The sequence below is a fragment of the Pelophylax lessonae genome (genome assembly GCF_965119305.1).
Source record: "Pelophylax lessonae genome assembly, chromosome: 1".
NCBI lineage: Eukaryota > Metazoa > Chordata > Amphibia > Anura > Ranidae > Pelophylax > Pelophylax lessonae.
The window spans coordinates 130,643,599-130,667,126 of NC_138768.1; the positions used below are offsets into that span (position 1 = coordinate 130,643,599).

Genomic DNA, 23,528 nt, shown 5'->3' on the forward strand with positions numbered 1-23,528 from the left:
ATGTTAGTTATGCCACTGATCAGACAGACCCGAGCTCTGACCATTTGTAAACTGACTGGTCATCACCAGGGCTGGATCTATAGGGATCCATGATCATTTGGGAAAGTATTGTTTACGCCATGACTCCACTAAATCAGTGCTTACCAAATGCTCCTTGGTGGTTGGTTAACCCCTGAATTGCACAGGAGCACAGTCCTTGTTCCTGTGCGATTCAGTGATGAGCGAATTTCAGTCCATTCATTTGAATCAGCTGAAATCGCAATGGATAGCACCAAAAGCAGTGCATGCACTGCTTTTAAAAGACGCACTCTAAGATCCAGTGGATACAAAGCACTGTATTTTAGAGTTGCACTCATACCAATACCGCTATCAGTGATGATACTATGCATTTGAATTAGTCGTACTCGTACAAATGCTCCAATACCTGAAACCGATACCTTTGTGGTGTGATTTGAGATCATACAAAATGAATAAGCTCAAAAAGCAATGCAAAAAAATCACATGTGATTTGAACTGGAATGCAGTGCAATTTGTGTCAGAATCATCTGCGGTTTCCCCCACCGCTCCTGTATAAACCCAGGGCTTGTCATAGTGACTTCAGCCTGTTTTTACCCTGGAGCAGTGTGGCAAACCGCATGGGATTCGGACAGGAATCGCACTGCATTCCAGTTCAAATCACATGTGATTCTTTGCAGTGCGCAGAGGTATCAGTATTGGCGAGTACAAGTATCGGTACTCATACTCACCAATAAAACAAATGGTAACGATGCAACCCTACTGTATTTGCAATCTGTGTTTGGAGTGTTAGGAATTCATTGTATGGAAGAAAATAAATTGGCGCTAATGCCCAGTGACAAATAGATAAATGCTGGTATTCCAGCGATGAATCGCAACTTAAGTGTGAATCTTCAAAATCAATAGAATAAATCAGTGCATTATGTAAAATTAGTCATATCCAATAAAGTGGGATCAAGTGCAAACAAGTGCAGGAACAAATATTATTTCAGCAGTAGATAACACCATAAAGCAATGGTGAGATGCGACTCTTCAAGTAATATAGCAAAACGTGTGTGACAACCAGTGAGACAATATATTGCAGCAATAGAGAGCACCATAAAGCAATGGTGAAGTGCGAATCTTCAAATAATATCTCTGAATAATGTATCAGAACTGTGAGGTAGAATAAAAATAACTAGATAAAAGGCAAACAAATGCACGATGTAATAAACCACATGCCCCGCAATAATAAACCGTGCTGATATGGTTATAACAATAAAAAGTCCATAAGTGAGAACCAGTGCAGAAAGAAAGTAGTGGTTCAAAAAAACGGTGACTCTTGTGCTGATTTTTCAAAAAGAAGCGTGACTTTTGTGATTTCTTAAGGTGTTGCCTGTAGGGATGGCGTGTCACTCCAGTGAGCTAAATCCACACTAGGTACAATGGCCGCTCACCTCCATCATAGTTGCCAACATTTGAAAAAAATTTCCAGGGACACTTTGCAGCACAGCTATCAATTACTTACCACACCCACTTCCCTGAAGCTCCGCCCACTCCGCCTACTTATCAGATTATAGGGTCTATTCAATATAGAGAGAATTACAGGAAACTATTTAGCAGAGCTTAAAATAAAGGAAAAAGCAACCAATTTAAAAAATAGTATGTCTTTAAAAAAAAATAAAAAAAAACACTTCTTAATAAAAAAGTTTAATCTGATGATATGGTCTTTTTAACCCCTTTACGACCGCCCGCAGCAGATTTAATGCGGCAAACCGACATAGCTTTACGTCGCTCGCTCTCAGGAGGCTAGGGAACGTCGGTCGCTTCCATAGGTGCTGAGCAGCAGGCGACTGAAAAGGCTGGTGCCGAGTGCGCGCCGGTGACGGTCTGATACTGCGAGGGCGGGGCCCGGCTCCAAACCGACAACTACGCATGCGCCACCCACGCTACGCTACTGGACAGGCACAGAGGCCAGCCCCGCCATGTTCGCCCAATCACAGGGTGCCCGCTGGCCATCCTGAGCCTGAAGATCATGGCGGCTGGAGCGCAGGGAGACATTAGGATATAAAAAGGTCAGACGGCCCCTCCAGCCTCCCCTACGCTCCCCCACTGGCCGGGACAAGTCCCGGCACAGTAAGTTAGCCGGGACAAGGTCCTATTTGGCGGGAATGTCCTGTCAAAAACGAGACAGTTGGCAGCTATAAAATATACAGTGGGCGGTCCGGAAGTGGTTAACAATAAATGTCTCTAGCTTGCTTCCTTTTGTTGTATCTGTGTGATAAGAGCAAAAAATACTCCTTGATCCTGCCAGAAATCCAGATCTGTCCTGTGCAGTGTTATTTCAAGCAATATTATCAGTCCTACCTCTGTGAACTGCAGAACAGATTTTCCCCTATGTTATGGTGATGAGGAGATAGGGAGGTGTTCTATAGTTCTGTTCAACATTGCTCTTCCATACCAGGCCAAAAAAATAAAAAATTAAAATGAAAAAAAAAAAAAAAAGAAGAAATGCAGACACTACATTAAGGAACTGCTGCAATTTTTTTTTTTTTTTTCTTAAAGCGGAGTTCCGTCCTCCAAATCGGCCATCCGCTTGCTGAGGGTCACCTGAAAAAGAAATGGGTAATCACGATTTTTTTTTTTTGTTTACTTACCTTGTTATTGAAGAAAAAATACTCACCTTTCTTCCACTTCCTCCCTCTGCGGCCACGGCCCGTGCCGTCTCTTCCTCCTTGCATTGATTCCTGGGAGCTGAACGTCATCGCTCCCAGGAATCAATGCCCCTGCACCGGCCCCACTCGTCACTTCCGGTGGAGGCGCGTCATTCCCTGCTAAACAGCTTTTGGGCATGCCCAGAAGCTGTGCAGGGATGCCCCGCCTGCCCCGGAAGTGACGAGCGGGGCGGGTGCAGTGCATTGTGGGACCGAAGAGGACGCAGAAGAGGATGCGCTGGCTTCAGCTGCCCACACCTGAGATGGCAGCGCTGGAGAAGAAATTTTCAAGGTAAGTATTTCTTCTAAAAGGTAAGTGCGACCCGGGTCAGTTCAGAGGCTATCCATTGTGGAATGCACTAGCTCTGACTGTCCCGGGGGGATTTTTATTAAAAAATCATTTGCGAGGCCGGAACTCCGCTTTAAGTTTAGAAACACTTTAAATAATATTCAGTTAGCAAATCTTACTATAATCGCCACTGCTAAATAGTATAGGAATTGCAAAGTGGCCACAGCATGCCCCCATCAATGCAGAGTGCCCACAGCATGCCCCCATCAATGCAGAGTGCCCACAGCGTGCCCCCCTCAATGCAGAGTGCCCACAGCGTGCCCCCCTCAATGCAGAGATGCCCACAGTGTGCCCACTTCAATGCAGAGACACCCACCGCTTGCCCCCTTCAATGCAGAGATGCCCACAGCATGCCCCCTTCAATGCAGAGACGCCCACCGCGCGCCCCCTTCAATGCACAGCGCCTCCTTCAATGCAGAGAGCCCACAGAGTGCCCCCTTCAATGCAGAGCACCCACAGCGTGCCCCCTTCAATGCAGAGATGCCCACAGCGTGCCCCTTCAATGCAGAGCGCCCACAGCGTGCCCCCTTCAATGCAGAGATGCCCACAGCGTGACCCCTTCAATGCAGAGATGCCCACAGCGTGCCCCCTTCAATGTAGAGTTCCCACAGCGTGCCCCCTTTAATGCAGAGATGCCCACAGCGTGCCCCCTTCAATGCAGAGATGCCCACAGCGTGCCCCCTGCAATGTAGAGTTTCCACAGTGTCCTCTTCAATGTAGAGTTCCCACAGCGTGCCCCCTTTAATGCAGAGATGCCCACAGCGTGCCCCATTCAATGCAGAGATGCCCACAGAGTGCCCCCTTCAATGCAGAGCGCCCACAGCGTGCCCCCTTCAATTCAGAGATGCCCACAGCGTGCCCCCTTCAATGTAGAGTTCATACAGCGTGCCCACTTCAATGCAGAGCGCCCACAGCGCGCAGAGACCAGTGCACTTACCTGATGTAGCAAGTGGCGGCTTCTCCTCAGTTCTCTGCATCTCCCGAATCCTCCTCCTTGGCCAATTGGCAAATTTCGCCTTTCGCCAATCAGAAAACGGGTCTCAGACCCGCTTCCTGATTGGCCAGGAGGAGGATCCGTGTGACAATCGCGAATATTCATTCGCAATTGTCACACAACGGGTGTGCTCAGGGCGCACTGCTCTGCGCCCCGGGTCCACCCTCCAAACCGCCACCTATTGGACAGGCACAGAGGCCAGCCCCCGCTACAGTTCGCCCAATCACAGACCGAAAGTGACTTCACCCTGACTCTGCTCCTCCCTTGGAATTCATTGACACCTGAAGCAGATCGCATTTTGAGGGGGGGGGGGGGTGGGAAATGCCCATGGCACTGGCACATGGGTTTCTAGCAGGGCCAAGACAAGGGGTGGGCGGGAGGGTTGGCTGCCCTGGGCGCAATGGTTTACTTTAGAGATGGGGGCTCTTACTGTAGGGATAGGGGCATCTTTCTTGTGTTACAGAGCTGACAGGAGTAGTGACAGGGGCAGTGATTTTTGACAAGCGAGCGACTGCTGGGTGTAGGATCCCTATGCTTGCACAACATGATTTTGGGGGGGAGAGGGCGCAGTTTGGCATCTTTGCCCTGGGCACTGGATAACCTTGTCCCAGCACTGGTTTTCAGCACCACAATCTAGTGTGAATCAGCCCTGAAGGTCAGCTTTTCTTACAGACCTACAATTTCATAAAATGTTTTCTTTTACTATCTGTATATAGTTCATATTTGTACTGCTATTTTTTTTTTTTTTTTATTCTATTATTTTTTCTCACACTTGCATGCCAAACGAGGATAAGTGACAATGACAGCGAATAGTGCACACTAGAACACTGCCAGGAGAGACAGCAACAAAAGGCTTACACATGGACAGCACACTCCACCGGTGCTGGCGGCTGATCACCCGCTTTCTATTATCTTACCGATCTCCTGGGGATCACTCTATTATTCTTTTATATGTACAATAATGTACACAGAACACGCCCCTCACACCCTTCACCGCTATACCCATCCACGAGCCCACCTCCAGCCAATCGCCAGCTTTCTGTGCCATATGGCCGCGCCCACCATCGCTCTAACTCTGGCTGTTATTGGAGGAAGCTTTTTGACTGTTAGAGCGGCTCCTGCCGCTGGGATGCGTTCTGTAACCATGGTCACACACACTTCCGGGTTCTGTAATATCCGGCCGTTGTGTTCTGTCACCAGCAGCTGCTGACACCGCCAGCTTTAAGGTGAGTGAGTGAGAGCTGTGCCGGGGGTTGGGTGCCCCCTTCTCCGGTGCAGGCTTTGCTTTCATCCTCAGGAAGACTGTGTGCTTTCTCCTTTCTTATTACAGAACTCCAGCTTGTCCTATGTTCTCACAGCTCTGATCGTTCTGTGTCGCTCCACTTCAATTATAACTAAAGGCAAAACTTGTTTTAAAGTTTTGGGCAGAGTGGAGAAGGAAAATAATACCTGTCAGGTTTTATTAAAGTGTTACTAAGCCCAGGACCTTGCAATCACTACATCTGATCTCTCACAGTACACACAACATGGAAATGCAATTATTTTAGTAAATCTAAACTGCTAAATACCTTTCCTCATCAACAGTATAATGATTTAATTCTGCTCTGACTGTCCTATGAGGCTGCAGGACCCCTGACCCTCTGTCTGGACATTCCTGATTGGCCCTGTGCTGATCACATGCACCCTCTCAAATAAAAAAAAAAAAAAACCTCTCTAGCAATACAAACCAAACTGAGCATGTGCAGCTTGTCCCCTGGCCTCTGTTCTATCAAGAGAATAATTGGGGGAAGTGGAAGAAGGGGAGGAACAGCGAGGACAGGATCAAAAAGTATTTTTACATAATGCAGAGGATTAACCCCTTATGTCCCACAGTGAGTATAACATAATCATCAGGGGTTACACACTTACCAGCCACTTTATTAAAGCGGAGTTCTGGCCACTAAAACGTTTTTTCAATAAAAATCCCCGGGACAGTCAGGGCTAGTACATTCCACAATGGATAGCCTCTGAACTGTCCCGGGTCGCACTTACCTTTAAGAAGAAATACTTACCTTGAAAATTTCTTCTCCAGCGCTGCCATCTTGGATGTGGGCAGCTGAAGCCAGCGCGTCCTCTTCCGTGTCCTCTTCTCCCAGAATGCGCCTGCACCGGCCCCGCTCGTCACTTCCGGTGCGGGCGCGTCATCCCTCCACAGCTTCTGGGCATGCCCAGAAGCTGTTTAGAAGGGAATGACGCGCCCGCACCGGAAGTGACGAGCGGGGCCGGTGCAGGCGCATTGATTTCTGGGAGCGATGACGTTCAGCTCCCAGGAATCAATGCAAAGAGGAAGTGACGGCGCGGGCCACGGCCGCAGAGGGAGGAAGTGGAAGAAAGGTGAATATATTTTTCTTCAATAACAAGGTAAGTAAACAAAAAAAAAATCATAACTATCCATTTCTTCTTCAGGTGACTAAAAGCAAGCGGATGGCCCAAAATCGATTATGTCAATTTTGTGGCCGGAACTCCACTTCAAGTACACCTTGCTAGAATCAGGTTGGACCTCCTTTTGAATTCAGAACTGCCCTAAATCCCCTTTATTCCCCATTCTGATGCTTGTTTAAAACTTCAGCAAGTTCTCTTCCCCCACATGCCTAAATGTATTGAGTTGCTGCAATGTGATTGGCTGATTAGCAATTGGTGTTACCAAGTAATTGAACAGGTGTACCTAATAAAGTGGCTGGTGAGTGTAATCCTCCTATGCCATAGCCACAATTTAAAAAAAGTTTTGCCTCACTTGCTCAGTGCCTTGTGCTGCTGTCAGTCTCTGCCAGTTAGGAGAGGTTGTGCCCGTATGAGTGCCCCCATAGCAAGCAGAAGGGGAGGAGCTAGGAGTGCCGTCCAGGGACCCTAGAAGAAGAGATTCCTTTGCTTGTTGCACAGAGTAGGTAGGTATGACATGTTGGTAGGCTGACCCCTACATGCGTCACCAGAAAAAGCTATCCAGGCAGCAAACCACTCACCTGCTACCCTGCCCTCCTTACACTGACTTGTCTGAACAGTGCAGGTGAGATGGTCAAGACATGCGCTTATCTACTCCGAAGTTCTGGGAAGCAGCACTCTGTAGCCTGGAGCAGGTCTTGGCTATTTGCACACTGAGTGTTTATGGGCAAATATTAATCAAAACATGCACTGGGGAATTCTTCAATGACTGCAGAAGCTGACAATACATCAATCAAAATCTCTATTGGACCGGCCTCATTTTGCTCAGTGTGCGGGCTTCCCTGATCGATTATTTCATGGACTTCTGTCGAAGGGATATGTTGGAAAATTTTCCGTCAATCAGCTGCAGCCTCTGATCGGTGTATTCTGATGGGCGAGTGCCGCTGTCAGATTGCAAAGCCCCGACAAGAGTAATTCATTCTTCCACCTTGTTTGGATGAAGCAAGCGGTTTGTTTTTTAACTAACCATAAGTGTATTGCCAGCTTTAGACTACATTAGCTTATCAACCTCAGAGAATCTAAAGCAGAGTTCCACACGTTTTTTTGTTCAACATCAGCAGCTACAAAAAGTGTAGCTGCTGACTTGTAATAGGCACACACTCCCCTGTCCCATGGTCCAGCGATGCGGCCGGCGGAAGCCTCAGATCTCTCCCTCTTCTCCCAGCGGCGCCGGCATCTCTAGTGTAGGCACCCGGCTGTGACAGGTGTGCACTGCGCATGCGTGAGTCGTGCTGCGTGTCCTTAGTGAGCAGGCAATCTTCTGTGACGTGTCCCAGGGGAGAGGAGAACTTCCACTCGAGCCGCCTAGGCCACTTTTGGGTGAAACTCCGCTTTAATACTATTTGAAGGTGGCAACATATACAGGACCCATGGTTCTATGGGGCCCAGTTCTTATCAGGACTAAAGAATGTGTCTGTGCAAACTTCCCTGCTCAGAGTAATCCTACTCCCCCCCCCCCCCCCCTCCATGTAATATGCAGTGCAGCCTTTCACAGGCTTATTTACCATGGAGGAAGCCTTGAAAAATTGTTCAGGTGCATAGAGGAACCACAGAAATGATTTTCAGATCTACATTTTTAAGCTGTTAGTGTGATCAGCTGGCTGTTGATATGCTAAATGTTTTTTTTTTTTTTTTTTTTTTTAAACCCTTTATTCCTGCCTTTTGGTGGCCATTTAAAGTGGTTGTAAACTTCAGACATAAAATGTGAACAGAGCATAACCCTATAGTGTGTACTTGTCACAATTAGAAGCCATTTCTCATAAGTTTTCCTGACACCAAGAGAAAAAGGGTGACAGGAAAGGAACCTTTAGCGGAGTAAGAGCCTCAGCTCTGTTCGTGTGTGCTGTGTGGAAGGGGGGGGGATATCCATTCCCATCCCATCTCATCCCACCAATCAGCTTTTAGAGCTCTACTCACTGAGCTCTGCAGAGTTAGCTCAGACAAGCTTTATAAATTCTGGAATTTGAACAGTAGTAAAGAAGAAAAGATTGCAGATAAACAGGTACAACTTATGTAGGGGGATTTGTTTCATCTGTGTATCACCTAAGGCTAGTCACTTCATTGGGTACATGTAAGGCCCCTTTCACACATACGGTCCGTTTTTCATCCATCCATTGACGGATGAAAAACGGACATCTATGCATCTCTATGTAAAAGCAGATGACAACTGATGATCTTCCGTTAACATCCGTTTTCATCCGCTTCCGTCAATGTCCGTTTTTTGGAAAGGATGAATGCCCTATTTTTCATCCGTCAAAAAAACGGATCGTACGAAAAATTTATGTAAATGGACAAACTGTCCGTCTTTCATCCATTTTTGCATTGGTAGTGGATGTAAAAAAAAAACGGATGAAAAACGGATACATTTTGACGTGACTGAACTGATGAACTGAACGGACCGTATGTGTGAAAGGGGCCTAAGAGCCGGTTCACACTGAGGCGGCTTCAAAGCCACCCGTCTCTGAAGCCGCCCCCTGCAGCGCGACTTCAGCATGGCTTGCAAACGACTTCTTTAATAGAAGTCAATGCAAGCCGCTCCGAAGTCGCCCCCAAATAGTGCAGGAACCTTTTTCTAAGTCGGAGCGACTTGAGACGCTCTGATTAGAACGGTTCCATTGCACTGAATTAGGGACGCCACGACGCGTTGACGTAGTCGACTACGAAAAATTGTCAACGTGCATGAAAGGCGTCAACGCGTGATGTCACACGCCCCCTGGCCGGCCGCAGCGCCGCTGTAAGCATTGCCGGCCGGGTGAAATCCCCCCCCCCCCCCCCCCGGGCTCCGTCCACATCAGGGTGAGCGCTGACCGTCTCAAGCACCCCCGTACTCCGCCAAGCTTCTGCCGCAACACCTTCGCCATCCTCCCCGATCACCCAGGTACTCAGAGATGTCACATGTGCGGCGCTACACCGGATGTGGCTTGTAATGGTCTATACTAGGTGGGAGGGCTTACTGAGGGGTCTGCACTGGGAGGGGGGGCTTACTAAGTAGTCTGTACTAGGTGGGGGGGGCTTACTGGGGGGTCTGCACTGGGAGGGGGGCTTACTAAGTGGTCTGTACTAGGTGGGAGGGCTTACTGTGGGGTCTGTACTGGGAGGGGGGTTTACTAAGTCGTCTGTACTAGGTGGGAGGGCTTACTAAGGGGTCTGTACTGGGAGGGGGGGGGGCTTACTGAGGGGTCTGTACTGGGAGGGGGGGGCTTACTGAGGGGTCTGTACTGGGAGGGGGGCTTACTGAGGGGTCTGTACTGGGAAGGGGGGCTTACTAAGTGGTCTGTACTAGGTGGGAGGGCTTACTGAGGGGTCTGTACTGGGAGGGGGGTTTACTAAGTCGTCTGTACTAGGTGGGAGGGCTTACTGAGGGGTCTGTACTGGGAGGGGGCTTACTGAGGGGGTCTGTATTAATTACAGGATTAATTAGCTAATCAAAAAAACACTCAATTAAGCAAAAAAAAATAAAATAATCGTTAGATTAGTCGACTAATCGTAAAAATTATCGATGGGTTAGTCGACAGACAAATTAATCGTTAGTTGCAGCCCTACACTGAATGGAGCACGACTTAGTCGCCTGACAAGTCGCCCTAGTGTGAATCGGCTATTAGGGATTACAACAACTTTAAGTGGGTTTAGAAATGGAACTAAACCCACTGTTAAAAAAAAAAAAATTGTGCGCAGGCAGCTATCTATTGCAGAAGAGAAGTGATGTCTTTTCTGCAATGAAGGAAATGTACCTGCTTGTTTGCAGTCTTCTTTTAAATATTCAGTGAGCTTCACTTGCGGCATCAATGTGCTGTGATAAATGACTATCGCGCGCATGTTCACTATCCCTGCCGGCCATTCAAGAGGCTGGTAAAAGCTTTTGGATTAGATGTCTGCATCCAGCAAGGGATGCTATGGTTGCTTTGCCCGAACAGAGGTGGGTATTCTGTGGGCATTAACGCTGGGAGGTGGAACGACTTCCTGATCTTGTGGTCGCTGCTATTGGCTCTCAAAACAGTCACGTGCTTAAGAGCTCAACCCACTAGCTTCTTAAATTGTGACTAGTAGATGTCTGAGACATCTTGGTCAGGATGCTGGGAAGCCGCAGTGAGCACACATTTAGCACAGAAACCCAGACCGCTGTATACAGTGCATCCAGAAGTATTCACAGCGCTTCACTTTTTCCACATTTTATGTTATAGCCTTATTCCAAAATGGATTACATTCATTATTTTCCTCAAAATTCTATAAACAATACCCCATAATGACAATGACTGGCAGCTGGGCGTTGAGGCCCACTTTTCCTGCCACCGCAGTGGAGCAGCTGAAAGAGGTTAATGTTAAATCTGTGCAAACACTCAGTTCTATGGGAATAATATATGTCGGACGATCCCCCGCTGAGCAGGAGGATGACAGCTGTGTGTGGGGAGACACAGCTGTCAGTTCCCCATGTATCTCTATGGGGGAAATCTGATGGGAACGGACTGTCGGTCCGTTCTCATCCGATCCCATTCGATCCGATCCGCTGGACGGATGGAAAATAGGGTTTCCATCCGTCCAGATTTGACGGATCGGATCGGATGTCAGCGGACATGTCTCCGCTGACATCCGATGCCCCATAGGGATGCATGGGGGGACCGTTCAGATCCGCCAAAAAAAACGGACAGGCGGATCTGAACGGTCCGCCTGTGTGAAAGGGGCCTAAGGCTGGATTCACACTGTTCTGTGTCCATGCAGCAAGAATGGTAACGCACATGTGCAGGGTATGAATGGGCCTGTTGGGTTTCCTTTTTTTCTTTTTATATCAAATTGCAGCACATAAATGTGAACCTGCCCCATAGCAAATAATGGGATGGCAAGTCTTTCCCTGCATCTAAATGGACAAGTGTTAATAGGCCCTAAAGTTTGGGTGGTTTATCAATTTGCCATAATGGTGGCTAGCGGTGGAACTCCTTTTGGGAAGTAGAGAAAAGAGAATTTCCTTTTTCTGAGATCAGTATCAGAAGGTTCTTACTAGTGATCGACTGATATCGTTTTTTTAATGCCGATACCGATATTTTGGTCATTGGGTATCGGCACCTGCCGATTATTTTCGGACGATGCCGAAAAAAAAAATGTTTTTTTATATTTTTTTTTCCAAGGTACTGTTGTGGAGGGATCCTCGGCACTGAAAAGCATTCAGTTTTTTTAATTTGATGCAGAGTACCCGGAAGTGACATGACATCATGACATCACTTCCGGGTTTTTTACATGGAGACCCGATCAGAGCCGAATGCGGCTTTGATGGGGTCTTCGGCGGCGGTGGTGATAGGATGCCCTGGTCTCCCGGTGGGATGGGAGACCCAGGTGAGCCGCGGGAGGGGGCACGTCCCCTCCCGCTCCTTGTAATGACAGCCGAATGGCTTCTCAGACATTACAAGACAGCCGACCGTCAGCTATGGACGCCAGTATCGGGGTGATGCCTCTAGCTGCAGGGATCACTCCGGTACAAGCACTTTCCCTAAATATTGGCAATATCGGTAAATCAAAAGGCCAATTCCAATATATCGGGGAAAGTGCATATCGGCCCCAGATATATCGGTGTTGCCGATATTCGGTCGATCCCTAGTTCTTACACACATTTGTCTTAAACCCTTAGGGAGTGTTCACTACCTTCAGTATGAAACTCCTATCATCCCTGGCTCTGTGTTTTCATCCACACATCTGTATTTTTCCAGTATGGACCTTCTATCCTCCCTGGCTCTGTGCTTTTATCCATACATCTTTATTCTATCAGTATGGACCCCCTATCCTCTGGTTCTGTGCTTTCATCCACATAACTATATTTCTCCAGTATGGACTTTCTAATCTCCCTGGTTCTGTTTCATCCTCGCATCTTTATTCATTCAATATGGACCTCCTATCCTCCCTGGCTCTGTGCCTTCATCCACACATTTTTATTCTTTCAGTATGGACCTTCTATCCTCCCTGGCTCTGTGCTTTTATCCATTCATCTTTATTCTATCAGTATGGACCCCCTATCCTTTGCCTTTGTGCTTTCATCCATATAGCTATATATCTCCAGTATGGACCCCTATCTTCCCTACATCTGTACTGTCATCCACGTAGATTTATTCCTTCAGTAGGAGTTTCCTATCCTCCCTGGTTCTGTCCTTTTTATCCACACAGCTTTATTCCTTCAGCATGGACAATTCATCCTCCCTGGCTCCTCCCTGTCTTTGGGTCAGTGCAGTAATCCACACCACTTCAATCCTCCATCTACAGTCTTCTGCTTTTCCAGAATGGACCGTCCTTAGCTCTGTGCTGTCATCCATAATGCATCATTCATCCAATATGGATCCCTATCTGCCCTAGCTCTCTACTTATCTCACACCACTTCACTCTTCCAGTATGGACCCCTATCCTTCTTAGCCTTGTGCTGTCATCCACACCACTTCTCTTCTCCAGTTTTGCCTTCTATCTTCCATAGCTCTCTGCTGTCCTCCACAGTGCTTTGCTTTTCTAGTATTGACAGCTATCCTCCCTTGCTCTGTGCTGTATGCTGTTGCCATCTGCATTGCTCCAATCCACTGTGGTCTATTTTTCTATGACTATTCTCTGGCTATCACCCACTCTTTCCCTCTTTTCCTTACTGTTACTCCCACCCCTGGTTCTGTGCTGCAGGGTTTTATAATACCCTGTTCCACTGCTTTACTCTGTGTGCTGTCATTTGGATCAATCCTTTACTAGGGCTACATGCCCCCCCCCCCCCAGACTCTGCGACCTGTGTGCTGTTATTTGGGTCACACCTTAACTAGGGCCACTGCCCCCCCCCCCCCGACTCTGCGACATGTGTGCTGTCATTTGGATCACTCCTTCAGTAGGGCTACATGCCCCTCCCAACCCTGCGACCTGTGTGCTGTCATTTGGATCACTCCTTTACTAGGGCTACATGCCCCCCCCCCCCCCACCTAACTCTGCGAGCTGTGTGCTGTCATTTGGATCACTCCTTTACTAGGGCCACATGGCCCCCGACTCTGCGAGCTGTGTGCTGTCATTTGGATCACTCCTTTACTAGGGCCACATGGCCCCCGACTCTGCGAGCTGTGTGCTGTCATTTGGATCACTCCTTTACTAGGGCCACATTCTCCCGACTCTGCGAGCTGTGGGCTGTCATTTGGATCACTCCTTAACTAGGGCCACATGGCCCCCGACTCTGCGAGCTGAGTGCTGTCATTTGGATCACTCCTTTACTAGGGCCACATTTTCCCCGACTCTGCGAGCTGTGGGCTGTCATTTGGATCACTCCTTAACTAGGGCCACATTTTCCCCGACTCTGCGAGCTGTGGGCTGTCATTTGGATAACTCCTTTACTAGGGCCACATGCCCCCGACTCTGCGAGCTGTGTGCTGTCATTTGGATCACTCCTTTACTAGGGCCACATGCCCCCGACTCTGCGAGCTGTGTGCTGTCATTTGGATCACTCCTTTACTAGGGCCACATGGCCCCCGACTCTGCGAGCTGTGTGCTGTCATTTGGATCACTCCTTTACTAGGGCCACATTCTCCCGACTCTGCGAGCTGTGGGCTGTCATTTGGATCACTCCTTAACTAGGGCCACATGGCCCCCGACTCTGCGAGCTGAGTGCTGTCATTTGGATAACTCCTTTACTAGGGCCACATGCCCCCGACTCTGCGAGCTGTGTGCTGTCATTTGGATCACTCCTTTACTAGGGCCACATGCCCCCGACTCTGCGAGCTGTGTGCTGTCATTTGGATCACTCCTTTACTAGGGCCACATGGCCCCCGACTCTGCGAGCTGTGTGCTGTCATTTGGATCACTCCTTTTACTAGGGCCACATGGCCCCCGACTCTGCGAGCTGTATGCTGTCATTTGGATCACTCCTTTACTAGGGCCACATGGCCCCCGACTCTGCGAGCTGAGTGCTGTCATTTGGATCACTCCTTTACTAGGGCCACATTCTCCCGACTCTGCGAGCTGTGTGTTGTCATTTGGATCACTCCTTTACTAGGGCCACATGGCCCCCGACTCTGCGAGCTGTGTGCTGTCATTTGGATCACTCCTTTACTAGGGCCACATGGCCCCCGACTCTGCGAGCTGTGTGCTGTCATTTGCACTGTCACCTCTTTCCTCCCCAGGCTCTGGGCTCCAAACTTTGCATTCTCGGTGGCCCTGCTTCACCTTCCTAATGACTAAGCTGTTGAGAGTTTGGCAAATTGTATTGCTTATTAGTTGATGAAGTCTTGCTATCATTCCACTACTTTGTTGTCATTCTTCATCTCCATCCATGCCTACCCTCCATCCCTCTGTGATCATTTCCTTGTAACATTCAACCTAATTGATGTATTCTCTGGTCATTATCCTCTACTGCCTCTCATGCCGACTCTTCTTCCCTCTGTGAGCCTTCTCTTTCATGTCTGCCCTAACTGCTGTATTCTCTGGTCATTCGCTTCCACTTCCATCCAAGCCCATTCCCCTTTCCCTTTGATCATTCTCCTTTACTTCAATCCATACCTGCTTTCCTCCCTAGTCATTTTCCTTTACTCCTTGTCCTTCACTTCTATTTGTGACTGCTCTCATTTGGTCTGTGATTATTCTCTTCTATTCCATTTATGCCATCTCTTCTATCTGTAATAACCCCCCCCCCCCCCCCCCCATCTACACTGCTCTTCTCTGGTAAATGTCATTCACTTCTGTCCATACCTGTTCTTCTGCCCTGTGTAATCCATTGCCCTTGCTTCTTCTTTGCCTCCAAATATGTCTGCTCCCCTTCCCTGTGTGATCATCCTCTTCTACCTACTCAAGGGTGTCCAAACTAAGGCCCTCCAGCTGTTGCGGAACTACACGTCCCATGAGGCAATGTAACATTGTCATTCACAGACATAACTAGGCATGATGGGAATTTTAGTTCCTGAACAGCTGGAGGGCCATAGTTTGGACACCCCTGACTTGCATCCATGTCCAATGTTCTCAATGGGTATTCATTCTCCTCCACTTCCATTTTGGATCGATCAGTTGTAATGCAGAATTGTACAAAACAAAGAGTATATATTACAGTAAACATTTTAAGCTGATTAAAGCCCAACTCCACGTGTGACTCTCCCTCCTGCCTCCCATGGTGCATTGCTTGGTGTTCAAATGGCTAATTGCCACATCTGAATACCATCACATGGGCAGAGATGTATAGTAACTAAGTAGAACTACTTCACTACTGTACTTAAGTACCGAAAGGCGGTTACTGTACTTTCCTAGAGTAGAATTTTTTTCTCCTACTTCCACTTTTACTTCACTACATTTTTTCAATGATTTTAATACTTCTACTCCAATATTTTTTTTGTGCTGCATAGTTACTCGTTACAATTATAAAAATTACCACTGCCAGAACAGTAGATGGCAGGTTTCATGAAGCTCAAAACATGTGTATTAGCCCCCGTTCACACTGGGGCGACCTGTGAGGCGACCTGGTCGCCTCACAGGTCGCCGCAGGTCGCCTCCCATAGGGAAGCTGCGGACCCGTTCTGATAGGAGCGACACAAGTCGCTCCGACTCAGAAAAAGGGTCCGGAGCTTCTTTGGGGCGACCAGGAGGCGACCGCCATAGACTTCAATGTTATGAAGTGCGGTGCGAAGTAGCGTCGCCCCAGTGTGAACGGGGGCTTATCAGCGCATACGAAAATAAAAGCTACTGTATGTATAAATAAAAGCTGCATTTGAAATAATAAAAAACAATATGATGTTCCAACTTTTGACTTCTTTCTTTAACCACTTGCCTACAGTGCACTTTCACCCCCTTCCTGCCCAGACCGATTTTCAGCTTTCAGCGCTCTCACACTTTGACTGAGAATTACTCAGTCATGCAACACTGTACCCATACAAAAATTGTGTCCTTTTTTTCACACAAATAGAGCTTTCTTTTGATGGTATTTGATCAATACTGGGTTTTTTATTTTTTGTGCTATAAATAAAAAAAGACTGAAAATATCGTGAAAAAACAAATTTTTCTTTGTTTCTGTCATAAAATTTTGCAAATTAGTCATTTTTCTTCACAAATTTTGGCCAAAATTTATACTGCTACTTATCTTTGGTAAAAAAAACCCAAATAAGTGTATATTATTTGGTCTTTGTGAAAGTTATAGAGTCCACAAGCTATGGTGCGAATCGTTGAAAATTGATCACACTTGATTACACTTGATGTACTGAAGGCCTATCTCATTTCTTGAGACACTAAAAGGTCAGGAAAGTACAAATACCCCCCCAAATGACCCCTTTTTGGAAAGTAGACATTCCAAGGTATTTAATAAGGGGCATGATGAGTTTTTTGAAGTTGTAATTTTTTCCCACAATGCTTTGCAAAATGAAGATTTATTTTTTTTTATTTTTTTTTTTTTTACAAATTGCCGTATTAACAGGTTATTTCTCTCACACAGCACATGTATACTTGCAACTACACCCCAAAACACATTCTACTACTCCTCCTGAGTATGGCGATACCACATGTGTGAGACTTTTTCACAGCCTGGCCACATACAGAGGCCTAACATCCAAGAAGCAGCGTCCGGCATTCTAGGAGCACAAATTACACATATCATTTCCTGACAACCTATCGCACTTTTGAAGGCCCTGGAGCACCAGGACAATGGAAACCCCCATAAAATTACCCCATTTTGGAAAGCAAACAGCCCAACGTATAATTTTTGAGGCATAATGAGTCTTTTGAATATGTCATTTTTTTCCACAAGTTTTTGGAAAATGTGGAAAGAAAATGAAAACACATTTTTTTTACACAAAGCTGTCCATTTATGCAATATTTCTAACACATCGCATGTACATAGCAAAACTTGCACCCCAAAATACATTCTGCTATTCCTCCTGAGTATGGCGATACCACATGTGTAACACTTTTCCACAGCCTGGCCACATACATAGGCCTCACATCCAAGTAGCGCTTTACACAAAGTTGTCCATTTATCCACTTTAAGACTGGGCCTATTTTTGACACTTGGTGTTTACAAGCTAAAATCATTTTTTTTGCTAGAAAACTACTTTGAACCCCCAAACATTATATATTTTTTTTTAGCAGAGACCCTAGAGAATAAAATGGAGATCGTTCCAATATTTTTTATCACACCATATTTGCGCAGCAGTCTTCCAAATGCGATTTTTTTTGAAAAAAATTCACTTTTTTTAACTAAAAAATAAGAAAACAGTAAATTTAGCCCAATTTTTTTCCATAATGTGAAAGATAATGTTACGCCGAGTAATTTGATACCCAACATGTCATGCTTCAAAATTGCGCATGCTCACAGAATGGCGCCAAACATTGGTACTTAAAAATCCCCATAGGCAACATTTTAAAAATTTCTGCAGGTTACTAGCTTAGAGTTACAGAGGAGGTCTAGGGCTCAAATTATTGCACTCGCTCTAACGATCGCGGCGATACCTCACATGTATGGTTTGAACACCGTTTACATATGTGGGCGGGACTTGCGTATGCGTTTGCTTCTGCGCGCGAGCTAACGGGGACAGGGCGCTTTAATTTTTTTTTTTTTTTTTTTTTCCTATTTATTTTATTTATTATTTTTTTATTTTTACACAGTTTAAAAAAAAAAAATGTTTTGATCATTTTTATTCCTATTACAAGGAATATAAACATCCCTTGTAATAGAAATAGGCATGACAGGTCCTCTTTATTGTGAGATCTGGGGTCAAAAAGACCTCACACCTCACAACTACACTAAAAAAGAAAAAAAAAAAAAAAAAAATTGTTGAAAGAGGAAAAAAAAAAAAGCAAAAAAAAAAAGCGGCCCTTTAAACCGGTTGCTAGGCAACATCTTTTGACGTAGCTCCGGTCTTCCAAGACCATAGAGTTGAATGAGGGCCATCTTGCCCTCACTTGACTTCCTGTCTCTGAGGATCCGGGATCGGATAGTTTTCCCCGCTGCCGGCTGGTCCGGTAAGCTGGGAAAACGTCTGGGACGCGGCAGGAGGGGGGGGGGGCACCTCTTCCCCTGCACCGTAAGGGTAATTCCGCGGCGAATCCGCCACTGGGACCACCCTTATCTGAAAGCCGACCGCCCGCCGTTTCAAAAAATACCGGGGTTATGGGGGCTATCTGCTGCCATAACCCCAGTATTTAGCTTTTAATGGCCGACGCATATAGTCGTTAGGCGGTCAGTAAGTGATTGCATGTATATGGCAAACAGGTGACGATGACTGACGGGGTGACAGGTGACGATGACTGATGGGGTGACAGGTGACGATGACTGAAGGGGTGACAGGTGACGATGACTGACGGGGTGACAGGTGACGATGACTGATGGGGTGACAGGTGACGATGACTGACGGGGTGACAGGTGACGATGACTGATGGGGTGACAGGTGACGATGATTGATGAGGTAACAGGTGATGATGATTGATGAGGTGACAGGTGACGATGATTGATGGGGTGACAGGTGACGATGATTGATGGGGTGACAGATGACAATCACTGACAGGGTGACAAGTGACGATGATTGATGGGGTGACAAGTGACGATCACTGATGGGGTGTCAAGTGACGATGACTGATGGGGTGACAGGTGACGATGACTGATGGGGTGACAGTGATTGATGGGGTGACAGGTGACGGGCGATGGTCACTGATGGGTGACAGGTGACGGGCGATGGTGCACGGCGGTACTGATGGCAGTCTCTGGTGACCGGTGAACTTTAGGCTATGTTCACATGTGAGCGTAGCGATCGCAGGCAGAATCACTGCGATTCTGCCCGTGATCCAGAAATCATTGCAAATTGCGGGGCGCCTGTGCGTTGCCCGTGATTTGCAATAGCACCCCAAACGCTGTGCGATGTTGCTGCGATTTCCGCCTGCCGGTAACATCGCGCAAACGCATGACTCCCCAAAGAAACTCTTGTACCTTTTTTGGGGCGTCATGCGATGTTTGCGCGATGTTACCGTGATTCGGCAGGCGGAAATGGCGGCAACATCGCACAGCGTTTGGGGTGCTATTGCAAATCAGGGGCAGCGCACAGGCGTCCCGCGATTTGCAATGATTTCCGGATCGCGGGCAGAATCGCAGTGATTCTGCCTGCGATCGCTACGCTCACATGTTAACGTTATGGGTGTCAATTTCTGGGCACTGATGAGGTGACTGTTGGGTGACAGGGGACATTGGGGGGGGGCTGAGGACTGTGTGGGGACCTTTATTAGTGTGATTTTTACTTTGTAACATGTGTACAGAGCAGTAACTCACTATTTCTAGCTCTTCTCCCCTCATACTGGAAACTGTATGAGGAGTGAAGAGCTAGTAACACTGAGTTACTGCTCTTTGTTTACATTTTGTGATCGGTTGTGAATGGATTCACAGCCGATCACATAGTAAACAGTCACTGTCAGTGACTGTTTACTACCGCCGGTGACAGCTGTGTTCCTACGGAACACAGTGCCACCGACATGACCGCGCTGCGCGCTCCCGATCGCGCATGCGCGGTCATCTTGTGGGCGCCTTCATTGTGATCGGCTGTGTCATTGGAACACAGCCGATCACGTGGGAAACAGCCACGCCCATTGGCTGTTTCCCCCCTGCCGGTGACGGGGGGTGTCCCGGGGACACCCCGACACCGGCAGTGCACGGCGGCGCGCACGCGATCGCGCGCCTGCCCTGCTTAAAGTGCCGCCGTCATATGACGGCGGCCCAGGATAATGGTCGCACCGCTCCGCCGTCATATGACGGCGGGCGGGCGGCAAGCGGTTAATAACTACATAACACAGTACTTGTACTTTTACTTTCAGTACTTGAGTAGCAATTTTTTTTTCAAAACTACTGGTACTTTTACTTTCAGTAGCAAAATTTAAAAAAAAAAACTACTTGCAATACTTAAGTACAAAAAATGTTGAATACTTTAGTACTTCTACTCAAGTCACTTTTTGATCGAGCACTTCCACTTCTACTCAAGTCACTTTTTGATCGAGCACTTGTACTTTTACTCAAGTATGGGTTTCGAGTACTTTATACAACTCAGCACATGGGGCCCGGAGCAAGTTTTCACTTCTTTAGGAGAACATAGAAAAAGTGAGCATAAACTCTTCTATGAAGCCTGATCTTAAAGTGGAGTTCCACCCTAAAATTAAACTTACCTCCATCTTCATGCCCGGGGTCACCTGAAAAACAAATGGATAATCGCAATTTTTTTTAATTTTTTTTTTACTTACCATGTTTATAAGAAAATATACTTGCCTTACTTCCTCTTCCTCCCCTCGGCGGCCACGGCGATTCGTCACTTCCTGGCTTGCAATGATTCCTGGGAGCTGAATGTCATCGCTCCCAGGAATCAATGCGCCTGCACCGGCCCCGACGTCAGTTCCGGTGCAGGCGCCATCATACCTTGCTAAACCGCTTCTGGGCATGCCCAGAAGCTGTGCAGGGATGATGCTGCGGCACCGGAAGTGACGGCGGGGCCGATGCAGTGCATCGTGGGACCGAAGAAGACTGAAGAGGACACAGAAAAGGATCGCGCTGGCTTCAAGCTGCCCACACCTGAGATGGCAGCGCTGGACAATACATTTTCAAGGTAAGTATTTCTTCTAAAAGGTAAGTGCAACCCGGGACAGATCAGAGGCTAGCCATTGTGGAATGTACTAGCCCTGACTGTCCCGGGGGTATTTTTATTAAAAAAAGCTTTCCCAGGGTGGAACTCCGCTTTAAGTGAACCCCTCACCCGAACCATGAAACATTCTCACTCTACTATTGGTACTTTGTTGGAGATTTGGGTGTTTTTGTGCAATATAACTTTTGCATTTTTAATCCAACCCAACATTTTATGCATCTTATAAAGGTAGGTAAAGATTTCCCTTTCTAGTAGATTTATTTACATATAAATAAATTGTAGCGCATAGCATAAAAGTGTGGTGTGTTATTCTTGAATGAATTGTCATTTTGTGACCTAAATGCTGAAATATATATTCTTACTAGTGGATTTTCTTTACTTCACTAAGATTTTTTTCTTCGTCCCAGTGCAGTCATGTGATGAAGTATTATATATTTATTTTTTTGGCAGATGTCATCAGATGAAGAGACTACTAGAAGTCCTGATTTACCAAAAGATTCAGACCATGGCAGTTCAGTGTCATCAGATTTCCAGGTAACATGCCACTCTAAAGTGTTGAGGAAAAAATATCTGCTCCTTTTTTCCTCTTTTGTCTTTTTATTTTGTTTTTACAGTAAAGTTTGATACAATCAAGCGGTTATTCACCTGTTTGACATGTTTTTTTTTTTTTTTAAAGAAGCAGCTACAAGTACTGTAGCTGCTGGCTTATAACAAAAGAACACTCACCAATCTGACCAGAAGTGGAAGCTGCCCCCCCCCCCCCCCCCAAACAAGTGCCAAAAAAAGAAGAGGAGAAGTGGGCATAAAGCAAGACTTTGATCTTGAGCCATTTCTACATGACTTACGTTTTCAAAAATGACTTGTATGGGTGAAAAAGCAGTGCAAACAGGTTGTCTCGTTGTTGCCCATCTGGTGCGCCTGTTGTTAATTTCATTAACGCCAAAGCAGCTGAAACTGATTAACAACCCCCTCTACTACTTAACTAACCAGATCAATATCCCATGAGTTTAACCACTTGCCTTCTGTGCACTTAAACCCCCCTTCCCATCCAGACCAATTTTTAGCTTTCAGTGCTCTCACACTTTGACAATTGCGCGGTCATGCAACACTGAACCCATATGAATTTTTCGTCCTTTTTTTCACACAAATAGAGCTTTCTTTTAGTGGTATTTAATCATCTCTGGGTTTTTTATGTTTTACAAAAAAAAAGAAAAAAACAAAAAATTTTGGAAAAAAAAAAAGTTTTTCTTATTTTCTGCGAGTAAATTTTTGAAAATACATTTTTCTCCTTCACTGATGAGGCGGCACTGATGAGGCGGCACTGATGAGGTGGCACTGATGAGGAGGTACTAATATGCCGCACTGATAGGCGGCACTGAGAGGCAGCACTGCTGGGCACTGAGAGGCGACACTGAAGGGCACTGATAGACGCCACTGATGGGCACTGGCGGGTGGCACTGATGGGCACTGGCGGGTGGCACTGATGGGCGGCACTGATGAGCACTGATGGGCAGCACCATCAGTGCCCACACTCAGTGCCCATAGTGCTGCCAGTCATTGCTCATCAGTGCCTAGATGAGCAAGCACTGATGGGCACTGACTGGCAGCACTATGGGCATTGATTGTGGGCACTGATGGGGGGCACTGATGGTGGGCACTTAGTGTGTTTTATTTACCTTGTGTAATCGGGGCACTGGTAATCAGTGCCCTGATTGCATTCCTCTGTGTCCCCGACGGCTGATCAGCTCTGCTCCTTCCTCACACTGCAGTCTCTGTGTGAGGAAGGAGCGCTGGCGATGAGAGATGATCTCATATGTTTACATATGAGATCATCTCTCATTGCATGGGCCGATCACGTGGTAAATGGCCGCTGTGATTGGCCATTTACCACGATCTGTGATTGGCTGTGTCCAAGGGACACGGCCGACACAGATTTTCCTCGATGCGCGCTCGCGGGAGCGCACGGGAAGCCTGTCTCTGGGAGGCCGTTTAAAGACGGCCTCCCTGAAATTCGAGTCCGCGCTGTAGCCGTACTTCGGCTATAGCGCGGATGTGAAGAAGTTATCTAACTTGATGCTATACTCCTGATTAGCCATTTCTCACGAATCGATGTAGCTCTACGTCGGCTCAGAGAATTGGTTGTACCAGGGAGATGCCTGCAGCTAGATACCATCTCTTTTTTTAGAGCCGGCGGTCAGCTTTTAGATGATAACGGCCGATGCGACTCGGGAGCCACTGGGCCATTACCCCAGTAAACGGGAGGGGATGCCGCTGCCTTCCACAGCTCTGCCTGGGTCTCCCATCCCACCGGGAGACCCGAGCAACCAGCTGGCACGTCCGCTGGCTGGTTGGAGTCCCGAATTTAAAAAAGTGTCAATATTTAAAAATGCAGATTTCTGCATTTTGAATACATTGAA

General features: G+C 47.0%; 1 protein-coding gene across 2 annotated transcripts in view; it reads left to right on the top strand.

Moving 5' to 3' along the window:
• Positions 1–5,219: 5,219 nt before the first annotated feature.
• The window catches only part of POC5 (POC5 centriolar protein), a gene marked incomplete at its 3' end in the record, with an annotated part of 124,077 nt that continues 105,768 nt past the window's right edge, over positions 5,220–23,528 (top strand). For both annotated transcript variants that reach the window (XM_082243806.1, XM_082243807.1), the window contains exons 1-2: positions 5,220–5,277; positions 21,562–21,645. In XM_082243806.1, the coding sequence (XP_082099932.1) occupies positions 21,562–21,645 (84 nt within the window). In that variant the 5' untranslated portion in view covers positions 5,220–5,277. The remainder of the gene's footprint in view (positions 5,278–21,561; positions 21,646–23,528) is intronic.